Source organism: Nicotiana tabacum, chromosome 18 (assembly GCF_000715075.1).
Source record: "Nicotiana tabacum cultivar K326 chromosome 18, ASM71507v2, whole genome shotgun sequence".
In the NCBI taxonomy this organism is placed as follows: Eukaryota; Viridiplantae; Streptophyta; class Magnoliopsida; order Solanales; family Solanaceae; genus Nicotiana; species Nicotiana tabacum.
The window spans coordinates 106,151,392-106,170,633 of record NC_134097.1 but is presented as its reverse complement, the minus strand read 5'-3'; the positions used below and the strand labels follow the sequence as shown (position 1 = coordinate 106,170,633).

Sequence of the window (19,242 nt, the reverse complement as noted above, 5' to 3'; positions counted from 1 at the left end):
TATGTATTTCTAGTTCTATTTTCCCATCCCTCATTTTTTGTAGACAAATAGGAATACACTTGAGTTTTCAAAATATGTCTCGTAATTAACTTAATTAAGAACTAAGGGAAAATGCATAAGTATCCACTTGACCTATACTCGGATTTCCAATTACACACTTTTTCTTTGCGGGAATCCTATTACCCCTCTAAACTTATTTTAAATGTAATTATTTGCACCCTTAACGCCGGAAACCAAACTCTTGGCAGATGGTGACCTACACGCGCCCCCACATGTATTTTTAGTACTTTTTTATTCTTTCTTCTTTTTCTTATTTCTTATTATTCTCATTTTTTGGTTATTTCATTGTCTTTCTTTTTGTTTTGCTCACCGGCGGCATAAAATGATGGTTGTCGGAATTTCACAAACACCATTTTTTCTGGCGAATTTTTTTTTCCGGTGACAGATTTTTATCCCGATCTAAGTGTGTTTTGTTTTATATACATATAAATTTTTCTTGAAGTGTAATTTATGTGTGGGAGGAAGAGCAAAAGAAAATATAAGTTGAGAAAACTTTTTCCAGTAAAAATTTTAATACATCATTTTTTTTCCGGTGTGGGAAGGTTTTTCGATGATGAATCCTCCCCCCCCCCCAAATCAGAGTGTATTTTGCTTTGCTTATGAATAGATCTTTTTGAGAGTTTAATTTGTGTGTGAAAAGAAAAAATGGAAGAAAAAAGGTTAGACAAAGTCGCCGGTGAATGAATATCCGCCGGAATTAGAGAAGAAACAAAAAAAAAGTAAAAGGAAAAAGACAAAGAAAAAGGAAAAGGAAAAGGAAAAAAAAAGTAAGAAAAAATGGTAAAAAAGAATAAAAAATAATCTGAAAATCATTTTTTCTTGATTCTCACTCTCCTTCCTTTGGGAGAGTGAAATACATACACTTTGCCACGTCAGCGTTAAGGGTGCAAATAATTCCATTTAAAATAAGTTTAGGGGGGGATAATAGGATTTCCGCAAAGAAAAAGTGTGTAGTTGAAAATTCGGGTATAGGTCAGGGGTTCTTATGTATTTTCCCAAGAACTAACTGTTGGTAAAAATAATAGATTGAATATTATATTAATATTTCTTCACCTAATGCCTTGTCACTCTAAAATATATCACATTTTACAAAAAGAAGAAATACAAAAATAGCAGCAATTCACTAAATGTCCATGACTTCTCTTTTTTTTTTTTCATTGCAATTTATGTTCTGAATCTTTTTATTCACTGCAATAATATTAAATCTTGATTTAGTTTTTTTAGATCTACAAATTCACTACAACAAAAAAGTGGCGCGATTGCGGGGCGGGGCAGTTTGAAAAATCAGAAAAATATTATGCGGTGCAAGGCAATCAGCCGCTGTCACCGACCGGGGCTCAGATCTTTAATTATAGAATAGCGTGATGGCTGTAAGAAGATCATAAATAATGTAAATAGTCTGGAATGGATTCTTTTAATCCATAGCTTAAAAGAACGCAGCAGCGAGGGACAACCCGCTCATACAATCAGCGGGGAGGATGGCACTACCGGCAAAGACCGTCTGGCGAAAACGCCGCAGGCGCGAAGCGTGGTAGGCGTTGCGGGTTGAAATTTGGGTTATGACTCAACCCGCCCCGCCCCCTTGCCACCCCTAAATTCCTATCTTACACCGTATAGGTGCATAAGTAAATTTACCCATAGTTTCACTTCCACCTAACACTGCATGTGCATTAGTTCAAATCTCATCACAAGTCCTCTGTTAAAATTCTGACTCAGAAAATCACATAACTTTCCCTGAAAAATTGGTGATCCATAAATAACTATTTAATATATGCGTTAGAGAGAATCCCTTCATTACACTCGATTTAAAGACACCTAGGAGCTCAAACTCATAAGAAAATTTCACATGACTACTAGGAAAATTGTAAAGTCTCACCCTTTGATGAGTGAAACTTCTTATCTCCTATAATTTGTGTAAACATCGATGAAATAACGTGCAACCAAACGCGTTCGCACAATAGTTTGACTTCTTACGCCGAAAAAATTATTAATATCCTTCTAATACTTTTATAGTTACAATTAATAACAATAACACAACATACGATCACGGCCTTAGTTCCTAATATTCAATTATTTTAGTCATAACCTATTTTTTTCCACAAGGGTAGCAGCAACAAAGGGAATGTATATTTAGAACTTTTTTTTTTAAATTAAGAAGTATTAAGAGGATAGGACCCTAATAACTTTTTCATACCTCATAAAATAGATATAATATAATTAAAAACAATATTAATTAGCTTTTTAATATGATTGATGGTAAATATCGTGCAACACACGTTTATAGAGACTATTTATGACTGACAGAGTGAAGTCGAATGGGTAAGCAAGAATGCTAAAAGCAGAAATGGACAATGTGCAATAATTACCTGTGTATTTGGCATGCCGGTGAATGCTATATGGAGAGAAAGAAATAAGCTAAGATTCCAAGGAGGTAAACTGATAATCAACAACATCTGCAAAGAAATAGCTATCCACATACACCTGAAAGGGGTCTCAATACAAAACTGGAAAGAAGCTCTGCAGAAGATAAACTGCTACCCTTAGTATGCTAGAGTCTTTTACTGGTTTCTTGTGTAATAGCATTGGAGTACTGGATTGTCATGTATAGTCCTAGCTTAAGAAGGAACTTCGGACTAGAGTTTATAACAAATGATGAGTAGATGGTCGACATCTACTGAATGTAATGTATATTCTTTTGATGGAATGAAATAGAAAAGTTGTTTATCAAAAAAAAAATAAAAAAATAATGAATACTATCCTAATTTGTTCTATCACTAGTTTTAGGCTTTAAAAATCTTTTCAAATAATATTTTCTAGGATTGTTTAAATTGATCATGGAATATAACTATAATTCATTTAATATTATCTTGGATGTGAACACTCTCTCTCTATATATACTTTTTATTCAAATAATATATTATCAGTTATCATTTTTTTGTATAATAATTTTAAAAATATACTCAATAATTAGAAGAAATAACTAATAAAATTAAGAATATAACGAGAGAAAGAGAAAGAAAAGGTATTGGTGAAATAATAATAATAATAATAATAATAATAATAATAATAATAATAATAATAATAATAATAATAATAATAATAGTAATAATAATAATAATAATAATAATAATAATAATAATAATAATAATAATAATAATAATAATAATAATAATAGAGTAACTTTTCAAAAAAAAAAAATCAGAAAAATTCTTAAGTTTTCAAGGATTATATGTGATTGCTGAAATTGAAAAAGAAGCACGATAACTTATGAATTTAAAGTGATTGAATCATAAAACTGAAATAAATTTTAAGTTGAATGTATTGACCGATGATTGAGAACTTTTATGAAGATTCATCATTTTTAGGGAATATTAACTTTCATTTTATAACTCAAACATAATATTTAATGTATTATTTATTTAAAAAAATTATTGAGATATTATATACGCGCAAAGCGCTTTGCGCGAGCCGCATATCATAAGACTAGAATTTTAATAAAAGCAAAAGCTTGTGCAAGTAAGAAGTGATATCCTGGGGTCAAGCAAGCAAGTATTTTACGTGTCAAAGAGTGGGATGCATTATCACCTTTGGGTGTTGCGACCATGTCAGTCACCAAACATGATTAAATACCCACATCACTGGCAGGTGTCATTATTCCTCATTAAACTACTGTTTATTCAAAATTTGCGTTAAGAGGATCGGAAGATTAGATCTCCCCCAACCCCGCTAAACCAAATGAGTACTAAGTGGACAATTCAAATGCTCCTAATGGCATTAATACTGAGCACATGGCCAAGAGTTAAAAAAAATTATGATGTCTAATAATAACACACTAGTAAAATGTACTGATACAGATTAATAAAAGACTTGTCGGATCATAGCACGAACTGTCATCAGTGAGTTTCCATATCTTCGTCTATAGCTTTAGCATCACTTGAACTGAAGTGGTTTGGATATTACTTATTGGACAAAGAGTTGAAAAAAATTGTACTGATTTCAATAGATTTACAGAGGAATGGAACTGTCGTAGAGCAAAAAAACATGAGGAATGGGGCAGTGGCAGCTACCACATTGGGCAACAGAGTCATTCACTGTTGCTGCTGATGGCGATAGCGTCTATTAATGTATGCTTCATGAATTGACTTCTACGCAACAGCATTGCTTTGGTAAATGCTGTTTTAAAGATCGATTGGATGAATTCGAATTTCCACACTAGAATTAGAAATATAGCTAATCTTCCTGTTCGTACCCAAATCAAGTCATCTCTCACCAATACAAAGAAATTCGTAAGGTAATATGGAAACAGGTTTGCGATGGAGTTTAATTTTTATGCGCTAACAGTATTTACTGTGTTCCCACTATCAGTTCAATAAGATCTGCAACAGAGATAACTGTTTATAGTAAGTTTATTTTAAATAGAAATAAAGTAAATAATAGTAAGCAATAACAAGTTAAATATCCCGGGTATTTCATGTATTAGTTCGCCAGTTTTTAGATTAAAATAACGTTAGCACCTAAAAGCATCACCTTTCATCTATCAGCAACTCAGAGCCAATCATATTTAGCCCCTTTTTCAATTCCTCCCTCCAACTATATTATACAATTTCAAAACTCTCGCTTATCTTTTGGAATAAATAGTCATATCGTTTGCTCCCACAATCTCCAATATTTGTTCTTTGTCTTTTAACTATTTATTCTCTATATCTTATGTACAAAGATATAGTAGTAGTTAACAAACGGAAATTTTAGAACTACACCAACAATTCACAGAGAATGAGACATTCTTGACAACCGCATGAAAAGAGCATACTTTTTGCCATTAATTTAGGGGGAGCTTAATAGCATTTTTGGCCAGCTGCAAAAATCAACTTATTTTGAGAAGTGTTTTTTCTCAAAAGTGCTTTTTTCAAAAGTACTTTGGGTGAGAATCAATTTGTTTTTGGCTATTTAATTTGAAAAGCACTTCTGAGTAGCAATTAGTATTTGGCTAAGCTTTTAAAAACTGTTTCTAAGTATATTTTTCTCAAAAGTGCTTTTCAAAAAAGTGCTTTTGGAGAGGAGCTACTTTTTTCTGTTTCTCCAAAACTTTTTATGCTTCTCCTCAAAAGCACTTTGTTATCTTCCAAAAACTTGACCAAACACTTCAACTTTGAAAAAACACTTTTTTGAAAAAATAAGTGCTTCTAGGATTGGAGAAACTTAGCCAAACAGACTATAAGAACCAGATTTAACAGCGAATTGTTCAGGTTCTGTAGAAATATATTAGGAAGCTTAAACCCTTGAACTAATACTCCACTAATTAGTTCAAAACTTCACATAAAATAATTCCACTTGTTGTGTAAAGATTCATTTGACAATCAAAATTGAAAACGAGTAAACTAATGATATGAAATGGTCCCTACCAAGACTCCAAGAACTGCAGTCAAAGGCATGCAACAGTAGACCTCTGGCAAATTGCAATTATTTTGTTACTGTTCAGTCTTCATGCCCAACTTTAATGCTAATTGTCACATCAAACTGGAGTCAATAACTTGTTAGACTGCAAAGCTACCTCAGACATAATCATTATGCATCGCAGTAGAGTCATAACTAAAATGCATTTCCTATGGTCCCAAAAGGTAGCAATGGACTTGCTATAATTTAAGATAATCAGACCAGAGTCATCAGTTTACTCGCGTTATAAGTTTCCAAATCAGGCTACACAATGTCAGCAATTTTATACTCAGTAGTAAACGTCTGAGAATGCAACAATTTCCAATGTTCACCTGCTGCAAGATCATTGACTGAGAAAATAATGATTCTCCCACAATCATTTTTAAAGTATGTGCATAGTCGATTGAGAAACATTTACTAGAAATTCAAATATACAGCGACCAAACTGACGAGATAAATAAGACAACACAATTTAAATGACTACACTTGATTACCAGAGCAAACATTTAAGGGAAAAAAAGAGGACAGATGCAGGAAAAATCATAAAAGAGGAGGTATCTACTAACGAGTAATTGAGCCTAATGATGCAATTATCTGCTCCGACGAAAACTCAACAATAATCTTACATAGTAAATACACATCAAAATCAACTCAAAACAAGGCCTAACTACTTTCTTTGTGTTGAGCAAAAGTTCGTCCAATGATGCTTAAGAAGTCCACAATCCATCCAGATATTCTTTTTCCTCTTACATAAAGGAATTGCTTTAATAATTACTAACATCTAAAGGCTCTATCTAACTATCGTCTAATAAAAATCTAGTCTTTCCTGGTGCTAAGATACCTTTACAGCCTTCATTGCCACCACTACAAGCAGTTTCTCTGCCGTTAAATCTGAAATATAGGTAGAGGAAATGTCCAGCAACATAAAACTATATAAATACATATAATAATCATGAACGATGGTAATGCCTAAGAGCTTATCTTATTCATCTTGAAAACCGTCTTCCACAAAAAATGTGTTAATATTTCATGGAGAAACATAACCAAGTATTTGATGAGTCTTCAACCCCTACACAGTTCTATTACATGCATGTCTCATAATCTTTTTGCTGAATATGTGAGTAAAAGTTAATCTAAAGTAAAAACTCTGTTAAATAAAACCAGAAACTAAAACGAAGAGGAAGAAAATAAAAAGGAAGAGGTTAATTGATGATGCTTTGTAATAGAAACACAATCATGAGTTACAAGTTACAACAGAACTATTTTACCACCATCTCTCTATGTTTTAGCAGATCGCATACGTGCATATGCTCTATTGGATTCAAACTCCTATATATTACATACAACAGAGAAATTTACATATTTGACTACAAATGTATTCTTTCTGTGAGAGTATAAAATAGAATTAGTATTGTCGACATGTAAATCCCAGACTCGCCTTGCATTACGTTCACATGATATCCTGCGTCATAAATGTACCTAAAATAACTGCAGGCTACATTATATAACTTCTAAAGCACTTCAAATACTAGACTTAGACATATAGCAGTTAATTAAGCGCATTTCAAATCCAAGTGAAAGGACAATTATCACCCTAAGTGTGAGTGATACCTCTTATAACTAAAAGGCAGCATCTCTCTCACACTAACCAAACAAGATTATCCCCAAGCAAGCGCAAGGTGCATAATTCTTCAGAAATAAATTCCTCCTTCCTTCCCCTCCACCTCTTTAAAACAGCAGCAAGTCGTATCATTACAACATACACTCCTTGGGTTCTCTCTCTCTTGAAACAATTTGGAGGACATATAAAGTACACTGCTGAACTAGGTTGACAAAAACTAAAATCAATTTACACGAGAAAGATTCAGGAACTATATATTTCAATGTATTCACAAGTCATTTGAATTTCACAAATGATATTTCACATACATGGAATAATAGAAGAGAGTAAAGAATTTTAATAGCTTGGAGTGGACTATCTACCTCATTAAAAATCAACAAGTCTCTTATTCCAATGAACTTAAACATTGAGAAAACCTGCTATCAACTTCTACCATCCACATCAAACCCAGCTCCAGTCCAACCAGGTGCTGTTGAACCCCTACCTTTAGGCACTATGCCAATTCCCTTTACTCTTCCTTGGAGGTTGATTTTCTTCTTACCTCTTGCTTCACCAAGAGAAGGCAATTGGTTTTGTCCATTTTCTGCTCCACTGCTTCTATCATTTCCTTCTTTCGATGTATTTCCAGATGATCCGCTTGACGGTTCTTGTGTATCCTTAACTGAGGAAACATCTTGAGTCATACTGCTTTGTACAGGTCCCACAGGATTTTGATCCTGAGACCACATATGGGAAAAGGCCACGGGCATTTTAGTAGAAAGTCATCTTAATTACGAAACAAAAGCAAGCATTATATAACTGCAGTGTGCCATGTTATCCATATCGTTCCAAATAAGATCCAAATGTAGAAAAAAGAGAAATACAAGAAACTCTCCAATTCATATCTGTGATGGCTTTTTTTGGATAAAGTAAGGGTACGTGACAGCTAAAAAATTCAATCAAAGAAAAATCCTTTCAATTTTTAGTTTTGGCACATGTTGTAATATTCTGTCTGGCATATATTTTGCTCACTCATATGGAAATAGCTATCTTTTCACCCAGAGAGATGGTTTGCTTCATCTTTGCAAACACAAGATGTGAGACCAAAATACCCAACATAGAGAAGCAAGGGGAAAAAGGTGATTTCTGAGAAACGGATAAGCGAATCCGCTTATAAAAAAATGGATAAGAGGATTGGCCAAAGCGGGCAATTCGGGACATTCTTTAAGCCCAAGTAGTTCGGCAAGGTGCTCAGCAATCTTAAACATCTGTTAGGGCATAGAATGTTAGAGAATAATATCATTCAGGCTCTAAACTAAAACCAAGAGTAACATTGCTGATGTTCTAAAATAAAACCATCTTACACCGATGCTAGTAGAGAATAGAATAGTTGATGTCAACCTTACAAGTGGGATAGCAAATCTACAAGCAAATGAGTGGTATATGTGGCTGAAAAGGTGGGAAAACATGGTCCTTTCGAGGATAAAATTGGCTGAGGCAATAACGCAGTCTTAGAAACCAAAAGATAGAATTCCATGGCTGCCAGCATTGCAGTGCTGAGGGTCAACATTAATAAATGAATGATGATGTTGTGAACATAACTTACCTATGAGAGGACATGTATGGGAAATTGGCATATTACATTTAGGACCCTGGCTAGAAGGAGCATGTGCACTATGTAAAGATGTGCCTACATATACAAGAAGAACAATCTATTTTCATTCAAAACCAAGTTATCCCAGGATTATAATCATGGAATTGTAACCAGGATAGATAATCTCGCCTTCTATATGGGACAGATAATTCCATGATTTTGATATAAATTCCATCCTGGTTTACCTAATACCCACAACCAAACACTGGACAAATTTAATCCCAAATTTTATACTGGGATAACCCCCCCAATCTTGTAACCATACGGCCCCTTAGTGCTATGCAAGAAATTGGTTTACTGTATTTCCTTAGTTTCTCTAGAGGATGATCTTGAACCTCCCTCCATTCTTCTTTTCCTTTTTCTTCTTTTTAGTTGTTCATTTGGTTGTTGTTCGTTACTTTGAGAGTTTGGTTTAAGATATGCAACTCTATTTTCTGGTCAATACAATTTGGGTTCATTACAGGTGACAACAAAGGACAGGAGGAGAAAGAAGGAAAGAAACGTTGAACTAACTAGAATTCCAAAATATTCCGCAAATTAAAAGGAAACAGGGTTATTTCTGTGCTGCCAGCAGAATCATGTCACGTATTCTATCCATATCCGCCAAAGTTACTGTAACTGTAAAAGTTAAAGCTGAGATAACCAAATAACGTGGTCCATGTCCCAATTGTTTCTCATCATACTATGGTTTTGCACGATAATTCTATAAGGAGTCTTATAATGAATCAGCCAGTTGGTTACTGCATAACACAACTTGTTATGCTAGATATTAGAATTGGTCAAAGACATAAACTACTTTGAAGACAGAAACTTAACAACAATATGTGTACCCCACTCTTCCATGCACAGATAAGGAATTTCTAGCAGCATAAAAAAGAGTTATCACACTGCTAACAAGTGTTGTCCACATCTAGAAAAAGAAATGGATAAAACATGCACAAACATACTGGAAACTAATCGAATTCCAAAATACACATAAAATACACAAAGATATGAAAGAATTCTTACAGGGGTGGAGGCCGTGGATGCTCTACTTGGATTCATAGCTTCCAGCCGTCTTTTCAATTCCTCCAATCTAGCAAGCTGACTGTTACTACTTTCCAGAACCTATAAAGAGAATCTCATTTGAGAAATATTCACACAATCTAAAAATGCAAAGGTAATAGTACAGAAGAAAAAGTACCAGGCTATTCAAATCCTCACAAAGCTTTTGTTTATTCGCCTCCTCGTCTTTAACAGCCTGTGATGCTGCTTCCCAAGCCTAGAAGTCATTATCAGATTTATTATAAGTAAACCACATAAGCAATGGACACTCCATTACAATTTTCTAAGAAGGACAACTAAGTAATTTTATTGTTCGCTGTCTCGCTTTAGAGCGCTTTTTTTTTTAAATTTCTTCCATCTTTTCTTCTGATTGTTGAAATCATATTGTAGGAGCAAAACCACATTACAAGACTAGACTGATATAGAAACTAATATAAGGACATGGTGCGATCGGAAGCCACTGCATCCCCGTAAAAAGTGACAGAATGATCCTTGTAAAGTTCATCCATTTGTTTTAATCTGATTTACTTGGGCATGACTCAGTATATACTCCTAAAAGTTACTATCAACTTCTTGTTCACACTGCTAAGAATGAAGTCGATGCTTCCTAATTCAAGGAGGAATGAAACATTGGAGTATGAAAGTCAAAGAGAAGACAAAAGATTCTCTTTACACCATCAAATAGAGATGCCTCCAACCTTTTCACAAGACAATGACTTTCGGCGCACAAGAACTGAATAGCAATGGACCTAAACCAGCTAAAACGTGATTTAGTGCTAAGCTAGTATATTGGAGAAATAGTAGCTGACACAAAAAGATTTGAACTGCGGGAACAGGAGAGGTTAGGTGGTCATTGGAAGTGCTGAAAACAGTTTTTGTTTTAACGTGACAGATGGTGTCTGAAGATAGAAGAATGATGGAGATAACACTAGGGTTGTCTAGTTACTCTATTATGTAATCCAGAGATATCATATTCCATGAACATGTGTTTCACCTATCATTACTCTTCCCTGCCTCTACATTTCCTACTCATCCTAAAAATTTGTGGATCATCAGCTTTTTAATTCCTTTCCTTCATTTACTCCTTCATTCCTTTCATATCCTCCTCACTTTTCTCCTTTCCTTAGGAAATACACAAGGACTTCTAATCCCCCTAGCTACCTCCAAGACTATTGGGTGTTCTTCCATCACTCCTCCTGCTCCACAAGCTAAAACCTGCAAGGTTTTCTCTGCTAAGATCCAAGCTTTACCAAAAAGCTGCTTCTTATCCTACTTGGCAAGAAGCAATACTAGAGGAATTCCAAGATCTGAATGCAAATCAGCCCTGGGGCATGTTCTTCTTCCGCCTGGCAAGAGAACTATTCCTTGCAAGTGGTCACCAAAATCAAACAAAGATCTAATGGCTTCACCGAGAGATATAAGGCTAGACTGATTATTAGAGGTGATTCTCAGCAGGAAGGTATAGCAGATACTAAAACTTTCTCCCCAGTTGTCATCACAGCCATTTAGTGCCTGCTCATTCTTGCTGTTAAGAAAAGCTGGAATGTCTATCAGTTGGATGCTAATAATGTTTTCCTTGGGGAGACCTTCATGAGAAGGTTTATATGAAGATCTGCCCGACGTTGCTGTTTCTCTTCCTTCTGCCATGGCTGCGTCTTCGAGCAGGTCTCTCTATGGGTTAAATTGCCAAACTCTCGGAGTTATCCTATTCAGGGGCTATTCTTCTAGCAAAAATGATTCTCATTGCTCACCAAGGTGTCACAATCTTCTACTATGGTATTAGCAGTGTATGTTGTTGACATATTTCTGGTTGGTGATTGATAATGGAATGCTGACATTTAAATCCTTCTTGGATGAACAGTTCAAGATCAATGATCTAGGTGTATTTCATCACTTTCTTGGTCTTGAAGTAACTAAACTTCCTCAAAGCTATGTTGTGGATTAAGACAAATATGGCCAGGATCTTCTTTATAAGTTTAATTGTTCTAGGGTGGCCCATGTTGTGACTTCTTTGGATTCTTCTATTAAAGTGTGAGTTGACGAAGACGAGCCTCATCTTCACCTTTCTTTGTACGGAATACATGTTAGGAGGCTGAATTTTCTACAGCAAACTAGACCTGGTATCTCTCTCAGTCCAGCACCTTAATCATTTTTCAATCTATGGTGGCTCATATTCTGAGGTATCTCTTGAAAGATCCAGCTCAAGGGATTCTGCTGTTTTTACAAATTTTTCTTTAAAAGCATATTTTGATCCTAATCGGGCTGCATGCCCTATCTCCCAGAGGTCTGTTACGGGTACTTCATTACACTATATGTTTTCCCTATCTCTTGAAAGCCTAAGAAGAAATCCACTGTCAATAGCATAAGTGCAAAAGAGCGACAAGATCCACGCATCGTAAAGCGAAAAGCGTGAAGTGAATAGCATGCTTTTTCAAAGTGAAACGTACAATTTACCGAATACTAAAAATAGCAAATATATATGAATTTAGCACCCTAATAATCAATTTGTAATTAAAAAGCTAATTTCAGCATCCAGTTTACAATAATGCTGATATTAGTCCAATTTCTCAAAGTTGAGATTTTAAAGAACTAACAGCATGTTGTTTTAAGTTTACACTTCTCTAAAGCACATCACTTAAGCCATGACCCTCTGCTTCGTGCCGTTTCATCGCTTTCAGCAACGAAACAATGGCTTTTAATAACACTGGGCTGAGACCGAGTATAGAGCCTTGAGGAGTATGGTTACCAAAATTGCTTGGTTGAAGAATTGTGGGTGATCTTGGCTTGCCTATTTCTAAGGCTGTTACTAAATTTTGTGATAGTCAAGCTGCTTTGCATATTCCCAGGAACCCTGTTTTCATGAGCACATTAAACATATCGGTAACTGTCAATTTGTTGGGGACATGCACAATTCTTGGGTCATATCTCTACCTTTTGTTCCTTATGATCCACAACTAGCTGATGTGATCACTAAAGGGTCGTTTGGTTGGGAAACAAGTTATCCCAGGATTAATTATCCCGAAATTAGTTATCCCGAGATTGTTATCTCAACCTCCCATAGGGGCTAAAAATAACACTACAATTCTGGGATAACTAACCCCGAGATTAGTGATACCGCGATTTTACCCCAACCAAACGTGGGATAAACTCATCTCAAATTTAATCCCGGAATTAATCTCATCTCAAATTTAATCCCGGAATTAATTATCCCTTAATCCTCGTACCAAACGAGCCCTAGGGGGTTGTTTGGTTACAAGGATAAGGAATTATAATCCAGGGATGAAATGTGGTAATATTTTATCCCATGTTTGGTGAGATTTTTAATTTCGGGATTAGCAATCCTAGGAATGTTTATACTACAATTGTGGTATTAGTTTTATATCACACTCTATGTGGTATATCAATCTCGGGATTACTAATCCCAAGATAAACAACAAAATGACACATTTGCTCTTCTCCAAAGCTTTTCCTTCAAAGTCTTTTAAGAAACCCAAGGTTAAAGTTGAAAATAAATGTTTATCCAAGTTTATCTAGTTTAAACCAAATACATATCTTGTATTATACCTGTATATCCCATTTTTAAACATCTGCCAATAAGAGTATATCCACTAAATAATCTCGTCATTATTTAATCCCCATACTAAAATCCCTACATTGTAATCTCAGTATCACTTGTTCACAAATCCTCACCACCGATTATTATGCAAGTTGGATGGTTCCACAAGCTTAAAGGAGGGGGTCTTAGAGCTGGTGTCCATGCCCAACATGAAGAAGGCCTGACCTGAGTTTCTTATGGATGTAGCAGACTTGGTCCAATTGTTTATTTTTATCAGGGTGATGTATTTTTTTTCCAGTTATTGTTATTGTCTATTCATTGTTAATATAAGTACCGTTATTGAGGTTTGTATGGAAGGTTTGAGACCTTTTTAATACAACTTTTCACTTTCTCTCTTCTCTCTCTCTCTTTCTGACTTCTCGTCTAGGGTTTCCTTTGATTTGATCTGCGATTCTCGGAATTAAAACAATTTGACATGCCAAAGCACCATTTTTGCCTCATCCCAGACATTTCAGGAAAAGGTAAAAAAAGAACTCAGATTTCGCAAAGATTTCCTAATCCAGAAGGCACTTTTAATTAACAGTTCATGAATATTGAGGGGTGTCAAGGACAAAAAATACAACTTTTACTATTTTTTTTTCCTTTGTGTCAAAATAAAAAATGTAACACTCTTGTATTGCCCTTTTCTTTTTCTTTTTCTTTTTCTTTTTCTTTTTCTTTTTATATGGTGGATGACATCCTCCCTTCCCTCTTCTGTCTTTTCAACCAGACATCATGAACATTCCAAACCAAATAAGCTCACCTATCTAAAGCAAGATCCATGAGGTACCAGTATCTTTTAACAATTTCTTAGTGGCACATACGGATATCACATATCCAAGGAAGAGATATATGGAAAAACGAAAAGGAATGTTACTGCAAGACAAGTGCTGCGACAATGAGATGCTTAACTTCTCTTAATGGTAGAAAAGTCAGAATTGGAGTCTGTTCTATCCGTTGAGATAAAAACACAGAAAGGGAGGTTAGACAAACCTTTCGTGCTTGCTCTTCCCTCAGCTTAGCAACACGGATTCTCTCTGTTGACATTTCTATTTTCTTTCTCATGAGTTCAAGTGCTGAAGGTGCACAGGAAGCACTTAAATCAACAATGTATCAAAAGGTAATGGTGCTCAAAGATGTAGCATTATAAGTCACAAACCTGCTTTTTTTGGCCCAGCAGTAAGCTTCATCTCCATATTCAGGTTCGTGAGTTCCCTTTCAACATCACGGATCTTGGAATAATTTTCATCAATATATCTGGAAAGATATAGCAGAATACCAGAAATTATTATGCATGTAAAACTTGGAAAGACCATCTGATGTGGAAAGCAGTCTGATGCAGGAGTCAGCCTAAATACAAGTCAATATTACACTTTACACCTCCATTTCTTCTGTAGAACTAGGCCTCCATTAAAACATTCAACTCCAAATCAATCATCTCTGACAATGTGTTCACCAGGTAAAAGAATCTACGAACATGTAGGCAAGGTGCGGGCAGGCTAGCCCAAATATCGCCGTTATCGGAAAAAGGAACTAGGACATGAACTCGACATTGGTAATACATCCAAAAATTTACGAAACAAAGATCTACAAGATGAAAAAGAGTACCCTATGCATGGAATAAATTTCCCTTGATGAAATCTCTCCAATACTGTGTTGCTCGGACTATCCGAAAATTTTGCCGGGTGCGTGTCGGATCCTCCAAAAGTAGTGTATTTTTGGAGGATCCGACACGGGTGCGGAAGCATTTTGGAGAGTCTGTGCAACATAGCTCCAATATAATGTTTTCATATAGAGAAATGAATGACTAAACTTTTTTCCGAACTTCAATTTTATTTGAAAGATCTCTAATTTATATATTTGGTAAATCAACTTTTAGATATTCCAAAATTAAAGCTTTCTGAAAGAAAAAGTCTACTTTTTCCTTGATAATTGGTCTGCATATCACGTTATTTTTTTTGCAGATAAACCTCAATATAGTGATTTGTTTAAATAGTTTCTGTCAAAATAACAACCACCATATACACTATTTGAAACTACACAAAATAGACGTTTTATTTGTGAATTTATCCCAAGACTCTTTTCCCTAACTGTGTATAAAATTGCCCAATCGAACTCTGTGAAGTATGCTGGTCATCAGAATTCATTACTATATCCTTGTAAGCTAAATTACCTTATTTTGTCCCAATTTGAATTTTGGATAACATGGTGTCGGGCCAATTCGCTCGCTATTTTCTCCCAGTTTACTTACCCATACTCCTTTCATCAAATTCAAGTTTTATGTTCCCTGCACAATCTCTTACAGTGTACTCCTCCAAAGTGAGAGCATAGTTTGCTTCATTAACCATCCATTCTTAAAAACTTTTTACATTGTACTAATATCCGAAAATCCAGTATTAGAATGAAATAAGTCCGAAAAGAGCAGAGTATACAAAGAAATCATATCATGAATCCCTACTAGTTCAAGGGTAGTAGATTGATTGATTGACTAGCTTTTCTTTTCTTTTTCTTTTTTAAATAATGGCAGACCAACTTATGCACATCCTCGGCAATTACATCACATGAAGGTATTTTCTGCCCATCAAAGCTGAGACAGATGGGAAGAAATCATCTAACTTTTTGGTCTTCACTGGCATTTGAACTGTGATCTTCATTTTAGCTTCACTGACCGTAAGTCACACCATTTTCTGCTAAAACGCTTTATTTACCAGTATCTAATGAATAGACCAGAACTACTATCATCAGACTCCGATCAATTTGAGATTAAGTAGTATATTGATTGATTGACTAGTATCCAAAGATATAGACCTAGAGGCAGATACTTAAATAAATTTGACACAAATAACCAGTGAAGTGGGGCAGAAGCAAATAACGAGAGTTGAAAGTTTGATAAGATCCAAAAATATTAGAAAAAAGTGACAAGTCAACTTACTTTCTCAATTGAAGTTGTTCTTCTTCAATTATCTGTATCCACCAACGCGAGAATCAAACAATGCATACAGTAAAATTCCCAAAATTAATAACATATTTTGTACAAGTAAAATCAGAGAAATAAGAGAAATACCTTTTCAGTGTAAGCAATGACAGGTGATTCTCTGGCAATGCCATCGGGTCCAATCTCCGGTAATAGCACGGGTTTGACAATGGCATTGTGAGTAGCGGTATTATTAGGACTTGAATTACCGTTGGTCCCCATTGATCTGATAATTTGGTTTTCACTACAGAAAAATTGACAAGCGGCTATTTACGGAGAGTGGAGTTCTAAATAGTCGTGAAAAGGTTTGCTAAACGACGAACGTGTCGGCTACGATCTCGATTGCTTTAAATGGGATCGCGGCCGCACATGCCGTTGGCTGTGGCGGAGGCAATTACCCGGATTTTATGAATTAGTACTGGGATAATTGGCCGGAGAATAAGAAATGATGGAATATCAGTTTACCATCTACCAGCTACAGGGGCGTTCACCTTTAATTTGCGTTTAATTTTCGTTTTCACTTAAAATAAAAGTAAATCTATTATGTCAATTTTTACTAAATATATACACCAAATTATCAAATTTTCCATTTTGATTTTCATTTTTTTTGGTAATTAAACTTTTATATATACCAGAGAAAAAATATTTACAATCAAGACAGAACCCCCTTGTGGGATTATACTGGGTTGTTGTTGTTGTTGTTGTAGTAGTGTATGAGTCAAAACCTAACCAAAGGGAATCTTGCCAATAGATGATTGCTAAGAGCTGATTAGGCTGAGGTCGTGCTCAAGATAGAAAGAACCTATTGGCGAGCTGAGTAACTGGGATCGAGGTCGAATACTCAGATCGGTCCTAACGGCTAGTTTAGTAGTAATATATTTTAGGGGAATATTCCATAGAATATGTCACGACCCCAATCCCGATCATGATGCGCCCAACACGATGCTAGGCAAGCCCGACCAATTACCACTCACAATCCTTTCTTATTAGAATTCATTACCAATTTTCAGAAATAGATACCAATTTAATATAAGTAGAAGTCTGAAATAAAAGATTGAAATATATGGAAGGCCATAATGAAATCTCTACAAATGCCCAATGATCTGGTGTCACAAGTCTGAGCCTCTAATACAAGGTTTCAACAGCCTAATGCAGAAATATGTCCAAAATGCGGAATAGTAAAGAAAGATAGAGGGAGAAATCGGGTCTGCAGACGCCATGCAGCTACCTCGATAATTCCGATGAAAAACTGAACAGCAGGAAAGCTCGCTCTACACCTCAGGGACACCTGTACCTGCATACACGGTGCAGGGAGTAATGTGAGTACTCCGACCCAGTGAGTAATAACAATAAATAATGGCTGACGGTATAAAATCACGTAAAGGTACTAAGCAGTTCTATATCAAAGTAGTAAAACCATTTAAAGAGCAAGTGGTAAAGAAAATTGAATGAAACTCTTTGAACCAGGTGAAAATAGGTAATTTGACAAGCATTAATCCAGTATAAATTCGCTCCTCGAGCATTTCTGTTCATTTACTTATTTCTTACCCTCAATACTCAATTCATATACTTCTCACAATAACCGAAATCGAAACATATATATATACCGCTGCGGCGTACAGCCCGATCCGTATATCGCTGTGGCGCACAACCCGATCCATAATAATAATAGTCAACTGCGCTCACTGGGAGTGTGCAGACTCCGGATGGGCTCATACAGCCCAAGCACTATATTGCTGCGGCGTGCAACCCGATCTATATACGTGCAGCCCGATCTATATATATATATATATATTTGTCGTGGCGCGCAACCCGATCCATATAAGTATTTACTGCGGCGTGCAGCCCGATCCAATATATGTATTTGCATATTTGTTGCGGCGCGCAGCCCGGTCCATATAAGTATTTGTTGCGGCGTGCAACCCGATCCAATATATGTATTTGCTGCGGCGTGCAGCCCGATCCAATATCATATATAATATCCTCACTATTGGGTCCTCAACCCCTCTCAGTCATTATAATCACAACCTCTCGGGCACAATAATATAAGGTAGGGATCTCAGCCCACATATTTCTCTCATTTATGGTTAACATTTCATAACCCGGTTCATATCATTTTTCAACAATTAGAAACAAAGGATATGATTTTTAGCAAATAAGTGAGGAAAACCAGTCAAAAATCCCCTAAGGGTTCTATAGGTCGGCACAAGGCCCCAAACATGGCAACTAGCCCAAGTCAGGATGACAATGCATAAGTCTCAGTCAAAATGTAGTGAAAATATCAATTGGGAGGACCAAGTCACAATCCCCAGTAGTAATGAACCCCACGCTCATCCCCAGTAGTATAGAACTACGTTGTGCAAAATTCGGGGTTTCAAACCCTCAAGACATCATTTAAAATCATTACTCACCTCAAACTGGTCAAAGCTCTAGCTCGTTGTGCCCTTGCCTCTCAAATTGGCCTTCTCGCGCGTTGAATCTGACCAAAATCACAACGAACATGTCACATTATGCTAAAGAAACAATACCCAATCGAAAACAATCGAAAAATATCAAAATTCTCAAAATTGGCAAAACCCGAGCCCCGGGCCCACTTCTAGAAATTCAGAAATTTTTACATCAACGGGTTCCTTATCTCCCCACGAGTTCATACATAACAAAAGTTCTCAAATACGGCACCAAATGGTCCTCTAAATCCCCAATCAAAATTTCAAAATCCCAAGCCCTATTTCTTCCATTTTTAGCAAGAATTCAATGATTTTCTAGGTGTATTTCACAATATAAATGAGTTTTAGGTCCGAAATTCTTACCTCCAAATGTTTCTCCTTGAATCCCTCTTCAATCTCCTTCAAAAAACTCTCAAAATGATCAACTACGGCTGA

The 19,242-nt window shown here is 35.7% G+C and overlaps 1 protein-coding gene across 2 annotated transcripts; it reads right to left on the bottom strand.

The window, feature by feature from the left end:
• Window positions 1-6,364: 6,364 nt before the first annotated feature.
• LOC107775263 (uncharacterized) lies at window positions 6,365-16,743 on the bottom strand. 2 transcript variants are annotated; one of them, XR_001645698.2, is made up of 8 exons: window positions 16,451-16,743; window positions 16,319-16,350; window positions 14,546-14,643; window positions 14,380-14,462; window positions 9,931-10,008; window positions 9,756-9,854; window positions 7,477-7,830; window positions 6,365-6,384 (listed from the first exon to the last, which is right to left on the bottom strand). XR_001645698.2 is itself a non-coding variant. In XM_016594982.2 (7 exons), the coding sequence occupies exons 1-7, from the start codon at window positions 16,580-16,582 to the stop codon at window positions 7,537-7,539; spliced, it is 816 nt and encodes a 271-aa protein (XP_016450468.1). In that variant the 5' UTR covers window positions 16,583-16,743; the 3' UTR covers window positions 7,342-7,536. The 2 variants fall into 2 exon arrangements, 1 of the variants encoding a protein (XP_016450468.1); XM_016594982.2 differs by lacking the exon at window positions 6,365-6,384 and having other exon boundaries at window positions 7,342-7,830.
• Window positions 16,744-19,242: the final 2,499 nt, after the last annotated feature.